The sequence below is a fragment of the Fundulus heteroclitus genome, chromosome 3, assembly GCF_011125445.2.
Source record: "Fundulus heteroclitus isolate FHET01 chromosome 3, MU-UCD_Fhet_4.1, whole genome shotgun sequence".
Taxonomy (NCBI): Eukaryota; Metazoa; Chordata; class Actinopteri; order Cyprinodontiformes; family Fundulidae; genus Fundulus; species Fundulus heteroclitus.
In genome coordinates this window covers 10,750,068-10,771,287 of record NC_046363.1, presented here as the reverse complement: position 1 = coordinate 10,771,287, position 21,220 = coordinate 10,750,068, and the positions used below count along the sequence as shown (strand labels likewise).

At 39.0% G+C, this 21,220-nt stretch overlaps 2 protein-coding genes across 4 annotated transcripts in view; both read right to left on the bottom strand.

Annotated features, from left to right (window-relative positions):
* Window positions 1-6,163: 6,163 nt before the first annotated feature.
* Window positions 6,164-9,220, bottom strand: LOC118557460 (pentraxin fusion protein-like). The gene is made up of 4 exons (XM_036127521.1): window positions 9,182-9,220; window positions 7,446-7,687; window positions 6,906-7,051; window positions 6,164-6,519 (listed from the first exon to the last, which is right to left on the bottom strand). The coding sequence occupies exons 1-4, from the start codon at window positions 9,218-9,220 to the stop codon at window positions 6,173-6,175; spliced, it is 774 nt and encodes a 257-aa protein (XP_035983414.1). The 3' UTR covers window positions 6,164-6,172.
* Window positions 9,221-12,425: 3,205 nt separating this feature from the next.
* LOC110368372 overlaps window positions 12,426-21,220 on the bottom strand; it is a 29,179-nt gene continuing 20,384 nt past the window's right edge. Inside the window, exons 6-8 of one of the 3 annotated variants that reach the window (XM_036130009.1) lie at window positions 20,710-20,998; window positions 20,143-20,288; window positions 12,426-12,805 (exon numbers count right to left, since the gene is read on the bottom strand). In XM_036130009.1, the coding sequence (XP_035985902.1) occupies window positions 12,459-12,805; window positions 20,143-20,288; window positions 20,710-20,998 (782 nt within the window). In that variant the 3' untranslated portion in view covers window positions 12,426-12,458. Of the gene's footprint in view, window positions 12,806-13,190; window positions 13,337-18,640; window positions 19,758-20,142; window positions 20,289-20,709; window positions 20,999-21,220 lie in introns of those variants that run through there. The other 2 variants (XM_036130026.1, XM_036130018.1) reach the window with 2 other exon arrangements.

Genomic DNA, 21,220 nt, shown 5'->3' with positions numbered 1-21,220 from the left:
AATAAAACACAGAAAATATAATATTGTGTGTCATTATAATGTCAAGAATAACTCCTGTTAACCATGCAGTAGGTGGAAGTTTATATATATATATATATATATATATATATATATATATATATATATATATATATATATATATATATATATATATATATATATATATATATATATATATAAATCAACTAAGCAATACTAAAAAATTAGATGGCAGTCAAAAATCTTACTCCTATGAACAGATGAAATTAAACTCTTCATAATCAGACTTGCTGAACCAGGAATGGTTTCCTTGTCTCTCCATGGCTCCACTCATGTCACAGTCTTCTTCTTGGCCATTCGGACCCCAGAATTTAAACTCTACAGTGTTATCATCAACCCAGAACCAGAACTGCAGGGTGCAGGTGTAGTGAAGGCCGAGCCACACGTAGGGACTGTCGGCCTTCTCAGCCTCCAGCTCAGCAAAGGCCTGAGTCTCCTGGTCCAGGATGGAGGCCAGATCTCTGTGGTGACGTCTGCAGTAGTACAGGGCTTCTTCCCAGGTCTTGTTCTCCTTGATCAATACAAAGGGGGAATCTTGAAAAACCAAAACAAACTCAATTTAGATTAGAATGTTTTTTTAAAAAGCAATTCTAGAGGTTCGTGTAAACGCTGAGCTATCAAGAGAAGATAAAAAATATTTCAGCTTGGTTATAGAAGATCGTTCTCCACAGTCAGGTCTAACTTTCTCTATCACTGATCTGCCACATTTCTGAGTATAATACTAGACAGAGATACGACCCAGACAGTGAACACCTGAGGAAAACAATAAGGTGCTGTTATGCAGCAGCATGTTCAAATGTTACAGTAATCTGACATGTTTGCATTAATTAAAAGCTTGACTGTTTCTTTGAAAATGTAAATAATTCAAAACTATTTCATGTGCCTTTCCATGGTTGGAGGTGATGAACATGGATCACATACCAACTACTGTGGCAGCGATGTTTATTTCACAGAGAATCATATGGTCGTGTTTTGGTGTGATGATGGTGACGTATCGCCCCGACACTGATGGGGACAACTCATAGTCATTGATCTGGCCGTTTGTGAAACCTGAGATGTTTTTAATCCTGGAAAAGGGGGGAAAAAACATGAAATTATTTAACAGAAAATTTTTAATAGGAACCAATAACTTCATATTCAGTCCAATTAATGCAGTTGTCCTGAAGTTAACGATGGAGCAGAAATCTGTACAAATTTACAGGCAGCATTAGACACCCACAGGACTAAATCAAGCACTAAACTGTTTCTAACATTTAATCTGAAACCTATCCATGAGCAAATCAGTGAGACTTTCACCAGAAATGTTTTTAAACAATTCTGTGACATATATCTAACCAAGAAATCGCAAAATTAAGCAGTGAGTGGGGGGGTCTAACTGTTATGATTAAACATTTATTTTGAAGGCTGGTAAAAGAATGATTGGATGATACACGTACATAAATCTAAAATGTGAAATCAATCAATTAAAGGAAACATGAGATTCTCACAGCGTGTTGTTGGTGCCGTTGTTCTGCAGAGAGTTCCCGATGTAGATCTTAGCACCGCTTATATTAACATTATCATTCTGGTCAACATTGTAGATAGAGATACAGGAAATACTGTAAACACCCTGCAGGTCAATTCTCCACCAGGAGTTAGTCTGCTGCTCAGTGTGAGAACATGTGGAGTGAACCCCATCAAAGGCTCTGTCAGCGATATATGGTTTACCACCATTATCATCATCAGTGTAGTTTGAAGACTGGGATGCTTTCTTGTCAGCCAGATTTAGTTTTGGTGAATGGCAGACACCTTCAGAAGAAAAATAGAAATTACAGATTATTTAACTTCATATTGTTTGTATTTACATGACACTCATAATTATGACTTATTTACATGAACAGGTGCAGTACATATATACAACTTAAAGGGTATAGAAATGAAAAATAAAATTTAAGTTAATTAGAGCGAGAAGTACAGTTGGTTTTACCTGCAATTTGTTGAATTAAATACAGCCTTCCTGAGAAGTGAAATGAAAAAATGTCCATTGTTATTTTGAAACTGAGCAACATGCAGCTGTAATACAAGTTTAACTTTCTCTAAACCTCAGCCTCCATCCCTCTGATTAAACCATGTTTTGTACAGTAGCAGGGTCACCGGCCTTAAAATTGGACTCTTAAGATTATATTGGTATTATTATTTCTGACAATTTAGTGTCAAAAAGGAAATCAGTGACTTACCCATCAAATAGACGAGCAACAGCTTCAACAGCATCTTTGGAGGAAGAACAAAATCTGTTCACTGAAATTAGTTTTTTAAAAACTATTTTTTACAGATGACTGAACAGAACAGAGCGCTTAGCTCCTCCACTACAAAATGAGGAAAATAGGAATCAACTTAGATACTTAACAGCCTCGTTCTCATTCTGACACCTGAATTTGAATTTTCTTCCCCTCAAAGCGGAAGCTTCCTTGATAGTCACCACTACCTCTGACAAATGCTGGTCAAAAGTACAGGTGGGTTTTTGCATATTATTTATATTGGATTTCATGGCACAGAGTCTGAGTGTGAGAGACAAAGGCACACCTAGAGACTTAAATTTTTGCCCATGCTTCTTTGTAAAATTGTTCAGGCTCAGTCTGATCAGATGGAGAGTGTTTGTGAACAGCAGTTTTCGGATATTGCCACATATTCTTGATTGGGTTTAGGTCTGGACTTTGACTGGGCCATTCTAACACATATGTTTTGTTATAACCATCCCAATTGTAGCCCCGGCTTTATGTTTAGGGTTGTTGTTTTGTTGGAAGGTGAACCTCCACCCCAGACTCAAGTCTTCTGCAGACTCCAACAGGTTTTCTTCTAAGATTGCCCTTTAATTGGCTCCATCCATCTTCCTATCAACTCTGACCATCTTCCCTGTCTCTGATGACGAGAAGCACCCCAGACCATGATGCTGCCACCACCGTATGTGACACTGGGGATGATGTGTTCAGAGTGATGGGCAGTGTTAGTTCTCTGCCACACATAGCGTCTTGCATTTTGGCCAAAAAGTTACATTTTGGTCTTGCCTGACCAAAGCACCTTCTTCAACATGTTTGCTGCCCCCAGTATGGCTTCTGAAAAATAGCAAATGCAACTTCCTATGGTTTTCTTTTAACAATGGTTTTCTTGTTGTCACTCTTCCATAAAGACCACATTTGTGCACGACTACTAGTTGTCCTGTGGACAGATTCACCCACCTGAGCTGTGGATCTCTTCAGGTTGTCCAGGGTCACCATGGGCCTCTTGGCTGCATCTCTGATCAGACTTAGACTTAGACTTAGACTTAGACAACTTTATTTGTCATTTTGTATGCACAAAGTGCGTACGGAACGAAATTTCGTTTGCATACATTTTGAAAAATCACAGTAAATTGCAGTAAATTTCAGGATAAGGTGCTCCACATTTTGTCCCATTACAACCACAAACATAAACATATTTTATATATTTCATATATATTTTATGGGAATCTTATATGTGCCCTGCGATAGACTGGCGACCTGTCCAGGGTGTACCCGCCTCTTGCCTATTGACAGCTGGAGATAGGCGCTCAGTGCTCTCTTTGTTCGGCCTGTACGTTTAGATGGACTGCCTTGTCTTGGTAGGTTTACAGCTGTGCCATACCTTTACCATCTCTGGATGATTGATTGAACAGTGCTCCGTGAGATGTCTAAGCCTGCTTTAAACCTCTCCTCAACTTTATCCCTGACCTGTCTTTAGTGTTCCTTGGGCTTCATGATGTTGTTTGCTCCCCAATATTCTCTTAACCAGCCTCTGAGGCCGTCACAGAGCAGCTGTATTTGTACTGAGATTAGATTACACACAAGTTGACTCTATTCAGTCATTAGCAATCCTCAGGCAGCTTCTGAAGGCAATTGGATACAGTCAGAGAAAAATTTGGGGCTGAATACTTTTGCACACCACACATTTCTGTTTTCTTCGTAAATTAAAAAAAATCACGTATAATATTCTTTTTACTTCATAATTGTATAACGCTTTGTGTTAGTCTTTGATATAAGATTTTATCCATCCATCTTCTAACACGTCTATACCTTGTGGGGTTGCGAGTGGTGCTGGTTCCTATCTCCAGCTGTCAATAGGCGAGGGGTGGGATACACCCTGGACAGGTCGCTAGTCGATCGCAGGGCACATATAAGATTCCAATAAAATATATTTATGTTTGTGGTTGTAATGGGACAAAATGTGGAAAAATTCAAGGGGTATGAATAATTTTGCGAGCCACTGCAAATTCACCATGGACAAGCCTAGCTCTCAGTGTGTACTCCCAAAAAGTACGAGTCAGGCACAGACCCAGGCTTCCACATTGCTGATTATGTGGGCTGCGCTGCATCTTCACACTACAAAACTATAATTAGCTGCAATTTCAACTACATTTGTATTGATTAAGAGTATGCAGGCCTAACCTGCCCATTAACACTATGGAAAGACTTCCTATTTACATAATCTCCTTAATTTAATGAAGGAGCAGTACAATTTATGCAGCCAATTATGCCTAGAAACCCTAAAATGATTAAACAGATGATTAGTGCTATCTCAAAATGTGATACAGACAAAATTATTGCTTTCACTGATATTTTCTGTGTCACCTATGTTATACAAAAGCTAGCATCAAAAATTAAGTGCAGCACAATGAATTTGTTCAGAAGTGAGACCGTGCCTTTTGTGTAAAGCAAGCAATCTGCAGGTAAGGAATATTATGATATATTATTGACTGTGCCTAAAAATGCAAACGCTCGAATATATATTCATCCAGAAATAATAGGAAGTCTAATCACCCTTTCCTGAGGGAGGTTTCTGAGTATTTGCACTGCAACATCTCCAGGCTTCTCCAGGAAAGGACAAAGCCTTTCTGATACATTTCTTGTGTAGATCTCAGCTAAAATGTAGGACAAACCCAGTTCGATAAATCCTGCTACCAAGCAGAGTTGGTTCATACAGTATGTTGCAGTGGTAACTTGACTCAGGGTAACGTCTTTCTGACTTTCAGAAACAATATATGCAGGGTATGGAGACACAGAAAACTGACTCGAGGTTTTCACTAACTAAACAGAACTTAGAATTGGCCAAACCACAGAACCACCGCGATAAAGACTAGGCAGGGTATGTTGAGATATTTGGTATTGAAAGAAATAAACCTCTAGGAGGGCTTTGAGAAGCCAGGATACTTAAATATTGAAAAAAAATCACCCATGCGAGACTGTAATAAAGACTCAGTACTTTAAAAAAAAAAGATTATTTAAAAAAAACTAAGTTCCAACAATTGAATCTCAGAGCACCTTGGCGGTAAAATAATTTAACTCAACAGTGAATGCAGATTTTTGCTTATTACATCATTTATTCAACTGCTATGACAAAAATAAAAGTTACAAAACCATTTCCTTCCAACTATGTAAATATTTCAGAAACCAAAATCCAGGTAGGCTACTACAGGGAAATAGACTGCTCAAAAAATTAAAATTAAAATTAAAATTTAAAGAACACATCAGATCCAGATTCAACTGCAACAAATAACTAAATGAAAATCAATATGCTGAATAGCCATACAGATATGGAATATTAATGTGTGAGGGACAATAGGATGCCTTATAGTTTGATTTAAAAAGATAATTATCAACCCGTAGGGAGTCTAATCTGAAGTCACATGAAGTGAAACTGGGAAATTTAAATAGCAGGCTGGTGAAATCTTCTGAAATGTCATTGCAGCAATTACAAATGGTACTCAGTGAATTTACTACCCCCATGTGCTTGAGAGTGTCAGTGCGTACTCCTTATGAGATGATGGGTTTTATCCTGGGGTATCTCCTCCCAGATCCCTACCAGGGCATCATTGAGCTCCTGGATACTGATTAACACCCCCTCTACTGAACTGACCAGATCAATATTCCACAGGTTTACCTGACTTGATTAAGTGTTCCTTCAATTTTGTTGTGCAATATACATACAGTAAGTGGAGGCCAGAATAGCAAGTGTAATATCTAAAAAAATCTAAAGGTTTAAAATGATTAAAAAGAAAAAAAGACCTGTTCATTGTCAAAAAGATGTTTTTTTATGACAATAAAACAATCCTAAAATTAAAATAATATGGCAGTCAGAAATCTTACTCTAACGAACAGATGAAATTAAACTCTTCATAATCAGACTTGTTGAACCAGGAATGGTTTTCCTGTGTCTTCATGGCTCCACTTGTGTTGCAGTTTTCTTCTTGGCCATCCTGATAGCGATGTTTACACTTTGCAGAGTTATCAACCCAGAACCAGGCCTGCAGGGTGCAGATGTAGCGAAGGCCGAGCCACACGAAGGGACTGTTGGCCTTCTCAGCCTCCAGCTCAGCAAAGGCCTGAGTCTCCTGGTCCAGGATGGAGGCCAGATCTCTGTGGTGACGTCTGCAGTAGTTCAGGGCTTCTTCCCAGCTCTTGTTCTCCTTGATCAATATAAAGGGGGATTCTTGAAAAGAAAACAAACTCAGTTTAAAGATTAGAATGTATAAAAAAAATAGGGGTTCAAGTAAATGCTAAGCTATCAAGAGAAGACAAAAATATTTCAGCTTGGTTAGAGGAGATCATTCTTCACAGTCAGTCAGGTCTAACTTTCTCTAACACTGATCTGCCACATTTCTGAGTATAATACTAGACAGAGATACGACCCAGACAGTGAACACCTGAGGAAAACAATAAGGTGCTGTTATGCAGCAGCATGTTCAAATATTACAGTAATCTGACATTAATGTTTGCATTAATTAAAAGCTTGACTGTTTCTTTGAAAATGTAAATAATTCAAAACTATTTCATGTGCCTTTCCATGGTTGGAGGTGATGAACATGGATCACATACCAATTTCTGTGGCAGCGATGTTTATTTCACAGAGAATCATAAATATGTTTTCTGGTATGCTGATGGTGACGTATCGCCCCGACACTGATGGGGACAACTCATAGTCATTGATCTGGCCGTTTGTGAAACCTGAGATGCTTTTAACCCTGGAAAAGGGGGAAAAACATTGCGATTATCTCATGTAGAAAAATACAACAGCAATCAGGTGGAGACTGTAAGCAATCAACAACTTCATATTCAGGTAAATTAATGCAGTTCACATACGATAACACTGGAGCAGAAATCTGCAGCATTAGACACCCACAGGATTCACTGAAGTATTATGTTGTTTCTAACATTTAATGTGAAACAATCACAAGCAGTTGAATGAGGCTTTCAGCAGAAATGTTGTTATACAATTCTATGACATATATCTAACCAAGATATCGCAAAATCAAGCAGTGAGTTTGGTGCCCAATATTATCACTAAATTATGGATGATACACATGCATAGATCTAAAATGTGAAATCAATCATTTAAAGGAAACATGAGATTCTCACAGCGTGTTGCTGGTGCCGTTGTTCTGCAGAGAGTTCCCAATGTAGATCTTAGCACCGCTTATATTAACATTATTCTGGTCAACATTGTAGATAGAGATACAGGAAATATTGTAAACACCCTGCAGGTCAATTCTCCACCAGGAGTCAGTCTGCAGCTCGGTGTGAGAACATGTGGAGTGATTCCCATCAAAGGCTCTGTCAGCGATGTATGGTATGTCATCATTGTTAGTGAAGGTTGAAGACTGAGATGCTTTCTTGCCAGTCAGATTTAATTTTGGTGAATGATGGACAGCTTTAGAAGAAACATAGAAATTAACTTCATATTGTTTGTATTTACATGATGCTCATAGTTATGACTTATTTTTCTGATCATGTGCAGTACATATATGTAACTTAAAGGGTATAAAAATAAAAAATAAAATATAATTTAATTAGAGGGAGTAGTACAGTTGGTTGCACCTGCAGTTTGCTGAATTAAACACAGCCTTCCTGAGAAGTGACATGACAAAAATGTTCTGTTATTTTGAAACTGAGCAACATGCAGCTATAATACAAGTTTAACTTTCTCTAAACCTCAGCCTCCATCCCTCTGATTAAACCCTGTTTTGTACAGTAGCAGGGTCACTGGCCTTAAAACTAAATTCTTAAGATTATATTGGTATTTTTATTTCTGACAATTTAGTGTTTTAAAACATAAAAAACACTGAACAAAAAGGAAATGAGTGACTTACCAATCAATAAGCCGAAAAATGTCTTCAACAGCATCTTTGGAGGAAGAACAAAATCTGTTCACTGAAATATTTTTTTTATAACTATTTTCACAGATGACTGAACTCTGATCAGAACAGAGCGCTTAGCTCCTCCACTACAAAATGAGGAAAATATGAATCAACTTAGATACTTAACAGCCTCGTTCTCATTCTGACACCTGAATTTGTATATTCTTCCCCTCAAAGCGGAAGCTTCCTTGATAGTCACCACTACCTCTGACAAATACTCGTCAAAAGTACAGGTGGGTTTTGCATATTTTTTGTATTGGATTACATGGCATAGAGTCTGAATGTGAGAGACAAAGGCACATCTAGAGACTTAAATTTTTGCCCATTCTTCTTTGTAAAACTGTTCAGGCTCAGTCTGATCAGATGGAGAGTGTTTGTGAACAGCAGTTTTCAGATATTGCCACATATTCTTGATTGGGTTTAGGTCTGGACTTTGACTGGGCCATTCTAACACATATGTTTTGTTTTAAACCATCCCATTGTAGCCCCAAACTTTATGCTTAGGGTCGTTGTTTTGTTGGAAGGTGAACCTCCACCCCAGACTCAAGTCTTCTGCAGACTCCAACAGGTTTTCTTCTAAGATTGTCCTTTATTTGGCTCCATCCATCTTCCTATCAACTCTGACCATCTTCCCTGTCTCTGATGACGAGAAGCACCCCAGACCATGATGCTGCCACCACCGTATGTGACACTGGGGATGTTGTGTTCAGATTGAGGGGCAGTGTTAGTTCTCCGCCACACATAGCGTCTTGCATTTTGGCCAAAAAGTTACATTTTGGTCTTGCCTGACCAAAGCACCTTCTTCAACATGTTTGCTGCCCCCAGTATGGCAAGTAAAAAAATTGCAAATGCAACTTCCTATGGTTTTCTTTTAACAATGGTTTTCTTGTTGTCACTCTTCCATAAAGACCACATTTGTGCACGACTAACAGTTGTCCTGTGGACAGATTCCCCCACCTGAGCTGTGGATCTCTGCAGGTTGTCCAGGGTCACCATGGGCCTCTTGGCTGCATCTCTGATCAGCGCTCTCTTTGTTCGGCCTGTACGTTTAGATGGACTGCCTTGTCTTGGTAGGTTTACAGCTGTGCCATACCTTTACCATCTCTGGATGATTGATTGAACAGTGCTCCGTGAGATGTCTAAGCCTGCTTTAAACTTCTCCACAACTTTATCCCTGATCTGTCTTTTGTGTTCCTTGGGCTTCATGATGCTCTTTGCTCCTCAATATTCTCTTAACCAGCCTCTGAGGCCGTTGCAGAGCAGCTGTATTTGTACTGAGATTAGATTATACACAAGTTGACTCTATTCAGTCATTAGCAATCCTCAGGCAGCTTCTAAAGGCAATTGGATACAGTCAGAAAAATGGGGGCTGAATACTTTTGCACACCACACATTTTAGTTTTCTTCGTAATTTAAAAAAAAACATGTATAATATTCTTTTTACTTCATAATTGTATAACGCTTTGTGTTAGTCTTTCATATAAGATTGCATCCATCCGTCTTCTAACACGCCTATCCCTTGTGGGGTCATGAGGGGTGCTGGTGCCTATCTCCAGCATTCAATAGGCGAGGGGCGGGATATACCTTGGACAGGTCGCCAGTCTATCACAGGGCACATATAAGATTCCAATAAAATATATTTATGTTTGTGGTTGTAATGGGACAAAATATGGAAAAGTTCAAGGGGTATGAATAATTTTGCGAGCCACTGCAAATTCACCATGGACAAGCCTAGCTCTCAGTGTGGACTCCCAAAAAGTCAGGCACAGACCCAGGCTTCCACATTGCTGATTATGTGGGCTGCATCTTCACACTACAAAACTATAATTAGCTGCAATTTCAACTACATTTGTATTGATTAGGAGTATGCAGGCCTAACCTGCCCATTAACACTATGGAAAGACTTCCTATTTACATAATCTCCTTAATTTAATGAAGGAGCAGTACAATTTATGCAGCCGATTATGCCTAGAAACCCTAAAATGTTTAAACAGATGATTAGTGCTATCTCAAAATATGATACAGATTAAATATTGCGTTCACTGATATTTTCTGTGTCACCTATGTTATACAAAAGCTACCATCAAAAATTAAGTGCAGCACAATGAATTTGTTCAGAAGTGAGACCGTGCCTTTTGTGTAAAGCAAGCAATCTGCAGGTAAGGAATATTATGATATATTATTGACTGTGCCTAAAAATGCAAACGCTCGAATATATATTCATCCAGAAATAACAGGAAGTCTAATCACCCTTTCCTGAGGGAGGTTTCTGAGTATTTGCACTGCAACATCTCCAGGCTCCTCCAGGAAAGGACAAACAATTTCTGATACATTTCTTGTGCAGATCTCAGCTAAAATGTAGGACAAACCCAGTTCGATAAATCCTGCTACCAAGCAGGGTTGGTTCATAGAGTATGTTGCAGTGGTAACTTGACTCAGGGTAACGTCTTTCTGACTTTCAGAAACCGTATATGCAGGGTATGGAGACACAGAAAACTGACTCGAGGTTTTCACTAACTAAACAGAACTTAGAATTGGCCAAACCACAGAACCACTGCAATAAAGACTAGGCAGGGTATGTTGAGATATTTGGTATTGAAAGAAATAAACCTATAGGAGGGCTTTGAGAAGCCAGGATACTTAAATCTTGAAAAAGGAAATCACCCATGTGCGACTGTAATAAAGACCTAGTACTTTAAAACAATTTTATTATTTAAATAAATCCTCAGTTCCAACAATTGAATCTCCAAGCACCTTGGTGGTAAAATTATTAAATTCAACAGTGGAGGCAGATTTTTGCTTCTTACATCATTTATTCAACTGCTATGACAAAAAGAAGTTACAAAACCATTTTCTTCCAACTATGTAAATATTTCAGAAACCAAAATTCAGGCAGGCTACTACAGGGAAATAGACTGTTCAAAAAATTAAAAGAACACTTTGAAAACACATCAGATCCAGATTCAACTGCAACAAATAAATAAATGAAAATACTGAATATCCATACAGATATGGAATAGGCAATGTGTGAGGGACAATACAATGCCTTATAGTGTCATAGTTTGAGTTTCTGCCTTAGTTTAGGCTCTGTTTTGGGTTCTTTCTTGTTGATTTCTGTTAGTTTATGTACTGTCTCAGTCTTGATTTGAGTTCTGTTAGGTTCTTGGCACTGATGCCTGGTCTGATCACTCACTCCACACACCTGTTTAGCTTGGCCCAGTTCTTGTTACAGGCTCATCTGATCCACCTGCATTAGTCACTGTATTAACAGCCTTCAGACCAGTCCTCAGTGCCAGATAATTACAAGCCTTTCGGTGAGTTTTATCCAGTGTTCTGTATTCTAATTGCCTTGTCGATACTGACCAGATTGCCTCCTGAAATCTGAGCCAGCTTGATCCCTGTATCGGATTTTCCTGCCTGTTTCTGTCTGCTGACTGTGTACCGATCTGGATTGTTATTTGACCATCGAGCCTGTGTGTCTTTGTCCAGCCTGTCAGCTTGTTTGTGTACTGACCTGTAGTTTGCTATTTGACCACCGAGCCTGCCTGACCTTGTCTGGCCAGACTGCTTATCTGTCAACCTGTTTTGTCCCCTTATCTGTCTTTAATAGACCTTCTTTAATCTTATCCACTTGTCTGGTTCGAATACTGGGTCCTTCAGTTCCGTTCATGCTTTATAGTTTGATTAAAAAATATTATTAATAACCCACATGGGACCTTAATATGAAGTCACATAAAGTGAAACTGGAAAACTGAAGTGGCAGGCTGGTCTAATCTGCTGAAATTTAATTGCAGCAATTACAAAATGGTACTCAGTGATTTTACTGCCCCCATGTGCTTGTAAGCATGCTTGAGAGCGTCGGTGCGTACTCCTTATGAGATGATGGGTGGTGTCCTGGGGTATCTCTTCCCAGATCCCTACTGGGGCATCACTGAGCTCCTGGACAGTCTGAGATGTAACCTGGTGGTGTCGGTGACACTGATCAACACCCCCTCTGCTGAATATACCAAAACAATATTGCACAGGTTTACCTGACTTGATTAAGTGTTGCTTCAATTTTTGTGGGCAATATACATACAGTAAGTGGAAGCCGGAGTAGCAAGTGTAATATATTTAAAAAAATCTTAAAGATTCAAATTATTCAAAACAAAGAAAGACCTGTTTATTGTCAAAAAGATGGTTGTTGTGACAACAAAACAATCCTAAAATTAAAATAATGTGGCAGTCAAAAATCTTACTCCAACGAACAGATGAAATTAAACTCTTCATAATCAGACTTGTTGAACCAGGAATGGTTTCCCTGTGTCTTCATGGCTCCACTTGTGTTGCAGTTTTCTTCTTGGCCATCCTGATAACGATGTTTACACTTTGCAGAGTTATCAACCCAGAACCAGAACTGCAGGGTGCAGATGTAGCGAAGGCCGAGCCACACGAAGGGACTGTTGGCCTTCTCAGCCTCCAGCTCAGCAAAGGCCTGAGTCTCCTGGTCCAGGATGGAGGCCAGATCTCTGTGGTGACGTCTGCAGTAGTTCAGGGCTTCTTTCCAGCTCTTGTTCTCCTTGATCAATACAAAGGGGGAATCTTGAAAAGAAAACAAACTCAGTTTAAAGATTAGAATGTTTTTAAAAAACAATTTTTAGGGGTTCAAGTAAATGCTGACTTATCAAAAGAAGACAAAAATATTTCAGCTTGGTTAGAGGAGATCGTTCTTCACAGTCAGGTCTAACTTTCTCTATCACTGATCTGCCACATTTCTGAGTATAATACTAGACAGAGATACGATCCAGACAGTGAACACCTGAGGAAAACAATAAGGTGCTGTTATGCAGCAGCATGTTCAAATATTACAGTAATCTGACATGTTTGCATTAATTAAAAGCTTGACTGTTTCTTTGAAAATGTAAATAATTCAAAACTATTTCATGTGCCTTTCCATGGTTGGAGGTGATGAACATGGATCACATACCAACTTCTGTGGCAGCGATGTTTATTTCACAGAGAATCATAAATTTGTTTTCTGGTATGCTGATGGTGACGTATCGCCCCGACACTGATGGGGACAACTCATAGCCATTGATCTGGCCGTTTGTGAAACCTGAGATGCTTTTAACCCTGGAAAAGGGAGAAAAATATTGCGATTATCTCATGTAGAAAAATATAAAAGCAATCAGGTGGAGACTGTAAGCAATCAACAACTTCATATTCAGGTAAATTAATGCAGTTAACATAAGACAACACTGGAGCAGAAATCTGCAGCATTAGACACCCACAGGATTCACTGAAGTATTATGTTGTTTCTAACATTTAATTCAATTCAATTCAATTCAATTTTATTTATATAGCGCCAAATCATGAAACATGTCATCTCAAGGCACTTTACAAAGTCAAGTTCAATCATATTATACAGATTGGGTCAGATTATACAGATTGGTCAAAAATGTCCTATATAAGGAAACCAGTTGATTGCATCAAAGTCCCGACAAGCAGCATTCACTCCTTGGGAAAGTGCAGAGCCACAGGAAGAGTCATCTGCATTGTACATGGCTTTGCTGCAATCCCTCATACTGAGCAAGCATGAAGCGACAGTGGGAAGAAAAACTCCCCATTAACGGGAAGGAAAACCTCCGGCAGAACCGGGCTCAGTATGAACGGTCATCTGCCTCGACCGACTGGGGGTTACAGAAGACAGAACAGAGACACAACAAGAGAAACAAAAAAGCACAGAAGCACACATTGATCTAGTAATCTGTTCTACATTAGATGGTAGTAGCGGGTGAGCCGTCTTCTCTGGATGATGTCACAGTTAACAGAACGCCAGACCAGGTGTACCTACTATGAAGAGAAAAGAGAGAGAACAGAAAGTTAAAGCAGAAATGACAACACATAATGCATAATTGAAGAACAGTAGAACGCAATAGAGTGAGAAAATTAGATCCTGATATACTCCAGTAGCCTAAGCCTATAGCAGTAAAACTATAAAGGTAGCTGAGAGTAACATGAGCCACTAGTTATAATTTTTGTCAAAAAGAAAAGTTTTAAGCCTAGTCTTAAAAGTAGACAGGGTGTCTGCCTCACGGACCAAAACTGGGAGTTGGTTCCACAGGAGAGGAGCCTGATAGCTAAAGGATCTGCCTCCCATTCTACTTTTAGAGACTCTAGGAACCACCAGCAGACCTGCAGTCTGAGAGCGAAGTGCTCTGTTAGGAACATACGGGGTAATCAGAGCTCTGATATATGATGGAGTTTGATTATTAAGGGCTTTATACGTTAGAAGAAGAATTTTAAATTCTATTCTTGATTTAACAGGAAGCCAATGAAGGGAAGCTAAAATTGGAGAAATATGATCCCTCTTGTTGATTTTCATCAGAACTCTTGCTGCAGCATTTTGGATCAGCTGAAGGCTTTGAACTGCATTTTGTGGACTTCCTGATAGTAAAGAATTACAATAGTCCAGCCTTGAAGTAACAAATGCATGGACCAGTTTTTCAGCATCACTCCTGGACAGAATGTTTCTAATTTCGGCGATATTCCGGAGGTGAAAAAAGGAAACTCTGGAAACCTGTTTAATATGGGATTTAAATGACATGTCTTGGTCAAAAATAACACCAAGATTTTTTACTTTATTACCAGAGGCCAGGTTAATGCCACCCAGATTAAGTGATTGGTTAAGAAGTTTATTTTTTGAGGACTCTGGCCCAAAGATTAAAACTTCGGTCTTGTCAGAATTTAGATGCAGGAAATTTAAAGTCATCCAGCTTTGTGTGAAACAATCACAAGCAGTTGAGTGAGGCTTTCAGCAGAAATGTTTTTATATAATTCTGTGACATATATCTAACCAAGATATCGCAAAATCAAGCAGTGAGTTTGGTGCCCAATATTATCACTAAATTATGAATGATACACATGCATAAATCTAAAATGTGAAATCAATCAGTTAAAGGAAACATGAGATTCTTACAGCGTGTTGCTGGTGCCGTTGTTCTGCAGAGAGTTCCCAATGTAGATCTTAGCACCGCTTATATTAACATTATTCTGGTCAACATTGTAGATAGACATACAGGAAATATTGTAAACACCCTGCAGGTCAATTCTCCACCAGGGGTTAGTCTGCTGCTCGGTGTGAGAACACGTGGAGGGGTTCCCATCAAAGGCTCTGTCAGCGATGTATGATATCCCATTATCATCAGTGTAGTTTGAAGACTGAGATGCTTTCTTGCCAGTCAGATTTAATTTTGGTGAATGACAGACAGCTTTAGAAGAAACATAGAAATTAACTTCATATTGTTTGTATTTACATGATGCTCATAGTTATGACTTATTTATTTGACCATGTGCAGTACATATATGTAACTTAAATGGTATAGAAATAAAAAATAAAATATAAGTTAATTAGAGCAAGAATTACAGTTGGTTTTACCTGCACTTTGCTGAATTAAACAGAGCCTTCCTGAGAAGTGACATGACAAAAATATTCTGTGTTATTTTGAAACTGAGTAAAATGCAGCTATAATACGAGTTTAACTTTCTATAAAACTCAGCTTCCAACCCTCTTATTAAACCCTGTTTTGTACAGTAGCAGGGTCACCAGCCTTAAAATTGGACTCTTAAGATTACATTGGTATTTTTATTTCTGACAATTTAGTGTTTTAAAACATAAAAACACTGAACAAAAAGGAAATGAGTGACTTACCAATCAAATAGACAAGCAACAGCTTCAACAACATCTTTGGAGGAAGAACAAAATCTTTTCACTGAAATTAGTTTTTTATAAACTATTTTCAAAGATGACCGAACTCTGATCAGAACAGAGCGCTTAGCTCCACCACTACAAAATGAGGAAAATAGGAATCAGCTTAGATACTTAACAGCCTTGTTCTCATTCTGACACCTGAATTTGTATATTCTTCCCCTCAAAGCGGAAGCTTCCTTGATAGTCACCACTACCTCTGACAAATGCTCGTCAAAAGAACAGGTGGGTTTTTGCATATTATTTATATTGGATTTCATGGCACAGAGTCTGAGTGTGAGAGACAGAGGCACACCTAGAGACTTGAATTTTTGCCCATTCTTCTTTGTAAAACTGTTCAGGCTCAGTCTGATCAGATGGGGGGGTCGTGGCCGAGTGGTTAGAGCAGCGCACTTGCAGTCACAGAAGGTTGCAAGTACCCGGTTCCATCCCCGTTCCCGGCACTCTGGGTCCCTGAGCAAGACCCTTAACCCCAGATTATTCTTCCGTGCACAAACATGGTCGCCGCACAGTGGCAGCCCACTGCTCCCCAAGGGGATGGGTTAAAAGCAGAGAACAAATTTCGTTGTAATGTATGTTTCAATGACAATAAAGATGATATTATTACTATTGTGAACAGCAGTTTTCAGATATTGCCACATATTCTTGATTGGGTTTAGGTCTGGACTTTGACTGGGCCATTCTAACACATATGTTTTGTTTAAAACCATCCCATTGTAGCCCCGGCTTTATGTTTAGGGTTGTTGTTTTGTTGGTAGGTGAACCTCCACCCCAGACTCAAGTCTTCTGCAGACTCCAACAGGTTTTCTTCTAAGATTGCCCTTTATTTGGCTCCATCCATCTTCCTATCAACTCTGACCATCTTCCCTGTCTCTGATGACGAGAAGCACCCCAGACCATGATGCTTTCACCACCGTATGTGACACTGGGGATGATGTGTTCAGAGTGATGGGCAGTGTTAGTTCTCCGCCACACATAGCGTCTTGCATTTTGGCCAAAAAGTTACATTTTGGTCTCACCTGACCAAAGCACCTTCTTCAACATGTTTGCTGCCCCCAGCATGGCAAGTAAAAAAATTGCAAATGCAACTTCCTATGGTTTTCTTTTAACAATGGTTTTCTTGTTGTCACTCTTCCATAAAGACCATGTTTGTGCACGACTAACAGTTGTCCTGTGGACAGATTCCCCCACCTGAGCTGAGGATCTCTGCGGGTTGTCCAGGGTCACCATGGGCCTCTCGGCTCTATCTCTGATCAGACTTAGACTTAGACAACTTTATTTGTCATTTTGTATGCACAAAGTGCGTACAGAACGAAATTTTGTTTGCATACAACTTAAAAAATCACAGTAAATTGCAGTAAATTTCAGGATAAGGTGCTCCACATTTTGTCCCATTACAACCACAAACATAAATATATTTTATATATATTTTATGGGAATCTTATATGTGCCCTGCGATAGACTGGCGACCTGTCCAGGGTGTACCCGCCTCTTGCCTATTGACAGCTGGAGATAGGCGCTCAGTGCTCTCTTTGTTCGGCCTGTACGTTTAGATGGACTGCCTTGTCTTGGTAGGTTTACAGCTGTGCCATACCTTTACCATCTCTGGATGATTGATTGAACAGTGCTCCGTGAGATGTCTAAGCCTGCTTTAAACCTGTCCTCAACTTTATCCCTGACCTGTCTTTTGTGTTCCTTGGGCTTCTTGATGTTGTTTGCTCCCCAATATTCTCTTAACCAACCTCTGAGGCCGTCACAGAGCAGCTGTATTTGTACTGAGATTAGATTACGCACAAGTTGACTCTATTCAGTCATTAGCAATCCTCAGGCAGCTTCTGAAGGCAATTGGATACAGTCAGAGAAAAATGGGGGCTGAATACTTTTGCACACCACACATTTCTGTTTTCTTCGTAATAAAAAAAAAAATCATGAATAATATTCTTTTTACTTCATAATTGTATAACGCTTTGTGTTAGTCTTTCATATAAGATTCCATCCATCCATCTTCTAACACGTCTATCCCTTGTTGGGTAATGAGTGGTGCTGGTTCCTATCTCCAGCATTCAATAGGCGAGGGGCGGGATACACCCTGGACAGATCGCCAGTATATCACAGGACACATATAAGATTCCAATAAAATATATTTATGTTTGTGGTTGTAATGGGACAAAATGTGGAAAAGTTCAAGAGGTGTGAATAATTTTGCGAGCCACTGCAAATTCACCATGGACAAGCCAAGCTCTCAGTGTGGACTCACAAAAAGTACGAGTCAGGCACAGACCCAGGCTTCCACATTGCTGATTATGTGGGCTGCATCTTCACACTACAAAACTATAATTAGCTGCAATTTCAACTACATTTGTATTGATTAGGAGTATGAAGGCCTAACCTGCCCATTAACCACTGCGATAAAGACTAGGCAGGGTATGTTGAGATATTTGGTATTGAAAGAAATAAACCTCTGGGATGGCCTTGAGAAGCCAGGATACTTAAATCTTGAAAAAAGAAATCACCCATGTGAGACTGTAATAAAGACCCAGTATTAAAAAAAAGATTTTTTTAAAAAAAGACTAAGTTCCAACAATTGAATCTCCAAGCAACTTGGCGTTAAAATAAGTAAACTCAACAGTGGATGCAGATTTTTGCTTATTACATCATTTATTCAACTGCTATGACAAACAGAAAGATTACAAAGCCTTTTCCTTCCAACTATGTAAATATTTTAGAAACCATATCCAGGTTGGCTACTACAGGGAAATAGACTGCTCAAAAAATTAAAAGAACACTTTGAAAACACACCAAATCCAGATTCAACTACAACAAATAACTAAATGAAAATCAAAATGCTGAATATCCATACATATATGGAATATTAATGTGTGAGGGACAATAGGATGCATTATAGTTTGATTTAAAAAGATAATTATTAACCCGCAGGGGGTCTAATCTTAAATCACATGAAGTGAAACTGGGAAATTTACGCAGCAGACTGGTCTAATCTGCTGATATGTCATTGCAGCAATTACAAATGCTACTCAGTGATTTTACTACTTGAGAGCGTCGGTGCGTACCCCTTATGAGACGATGGGTTTTATCCTGGAGTATCTCTTCCCAGATCCCTACCGGGGCATCATTGTGCTTTTGGATAGTCTGAGATGTAACCTGGTGGTGTCGGTGACACTGATCAACACCCCCTCTACTGAACTGACCAGATCAATATTGCACAGGTTTACCTGACTTGATTAAGTGTTCCTTTAATTTTGTTGTGCAATATACATACAGTAAGTGGAAGCCAGAATAGCATGCGTAATATATATATAAAAAATTTAAAAGTTTTAAATTATTAAAAACAAAGAAAGACCTGTTTATTGTCAAAAAAAGATGGTTGTTGTGACAAGAAACCAATCCTAAAATTAAAATAATGTGGCAGTCAGAAATCTTACTGCAATGAACAGATGAAATTAAACTCTTCATAATCAGACTTGTTGAACCAAGAATGGTTTCCCTGTGTCTTCATGGCTCCACTCGTGTTGCAGTTTTCTTCTGTGCCATTCTGATAGCGATGTTTACACTCTGCAGAGTTATCAACCCAGAACCAGGCCTGCAGGGTGCAGATGTAGCGAAGGCCGAGCCACACGAAGGGACTGTTGGCCTTCTCAGCCTCCAGCTCAGCAAAGGCCTGAGTCTCCTGGTCCAGGATGGAGGCCAGATCTCTGTGGTGACGTCTGCAGTAGTTCAGGGCTTCTTCCCAGGTCTTGTTCTCCTTGATCAATACAAAGGGGGATTCTTGAAAAGAAAACAAACTCAGTTTAAAGATTTAAATGTTTTTTAAAAAAATTTTCTAGGGGTTCATGTAAATGCTGAGTTATCAAGAAAAGACAGAAATATTTCAGCTTGGTTAGAGGAGATCATTCTCCACAGTCAGGTCTAACTTTCTCTATCACTGATCTGCCACATTTCTGAGTATAATACTAGACAGAGATACGATCCAGACAGTGAACACCTGAGGAAAACAATAAGGTGCTGTTATGCAGCAGCATGTTCAAATATTACAGTAATCTGACATGTTTGCATTAATCAAAAGCTTGACTGTTTCTTTGAAAATGTAATTAATTCAAAACTATTTCATGTGCCTTTCCATGGTTGGAGGTGATGAACATGGATCACATACCAACTTCCGGTGCAGTGATGTTTATTTCACAAAGAATCATAAATTTGTTTTCTGGTATGCTGATGGTGACGTATCGCCCCGACACTGATGGGGACAACTCATAGACATTGATCTGGCCGTTTGTGAAACCTGAGATGTTTTTAACCCTGGAAAAGGGGGGAAAAACATGAAATTATGTAACAGAAAATGTTTAATATCAATCAAGAACTTTATATTCAGTCCAATTAATGCAGTTGTCCTGAAGTTAACGACGGAGCAGAAATCTGTACAAATTCACAGGCAGCATTAGGCACCCATAGGATTAAATCAACCACTAAGCTGTTTGTAACATTTAATGTGAAACCTAATCATGAGCAAATCAGTGAGACTTTCACCAGAAATGTTTTTACACAATTCTGTGACATATATCTAACCAAGATATCCCATAATTAAGCAGTGAGTGAGGGGCGTCTAACTGTTATAATTAAACATTTATTTTGAAGGCTGGTAAAAAAAAATATTGGATGATACACATGGATAAATCTAAAATGTGAAATCAATCATTTAAAGGAAACATAACATTCTCACAGTGTGTTGCTGGTGCCGTTGTTCTGCAGAGAGTTCCCGATGTAGATCCTAGCGCCGTCTATATTAACATTATCATTCTGGTCAACATTGTAGATAGAGATACAGGAAATATTGTAAACACCCTGCAGGTCAATTCTCCACCAGGAGTTAGTCTGCTGCTCGGTGTGAGAACACGTGGAGGGATTCCCATCAAAGGCTCTGTCAGCGATGTATGGTATGTCATCAGTGTAGGTTGAAGACTGAGATGCTTTCTTGCCAGTCAGTTTTAGTTTTGGTGAATAGCAGATACCTTCAGAAGAAACATAGAAATTACAGATTATTTAACTTCACATTGTTTGTATTTACATGACACTCATAGTTATGACTTATTTACCTGAACATGTGCAGTACATATATGCAACTTAAAGGCTATAGAAATGAAAAATAAAATCTTCATTAGAGGAGATCATTCTCCACAGTCAGGTCTAACTTTCTCTGTCACTGATCTGCCACATTTCTGAGTATTATACTA

What these genes read in the sequence shown, in the direction of transcription:
- LOC118557460 (XM_036127521.1), bottom strand. Translation starts at nt 9,220, where the DNA reads ATGGTGACCCTGGACAACCTGCAGAGATCCACAGCTCAG. An exon ending in TGCAGAGATCCACAGCTCAG is followed by an intron (nt 7,688 to 9,181) that starts GTGGGGGAATCT and finishes AAAGCATCTCAG; the next exon opens with TCTTCAACCTTCACTAACAA. An exon ending in AACGGCACCAGCAACACGCT is followed by an intron (nt 7,052 to 7,445) that starts GTGAGAATCTCA and finishes CCCCTTTTCCAG; the next exon opens with GGTTAAAAGCATCTCAGGTT.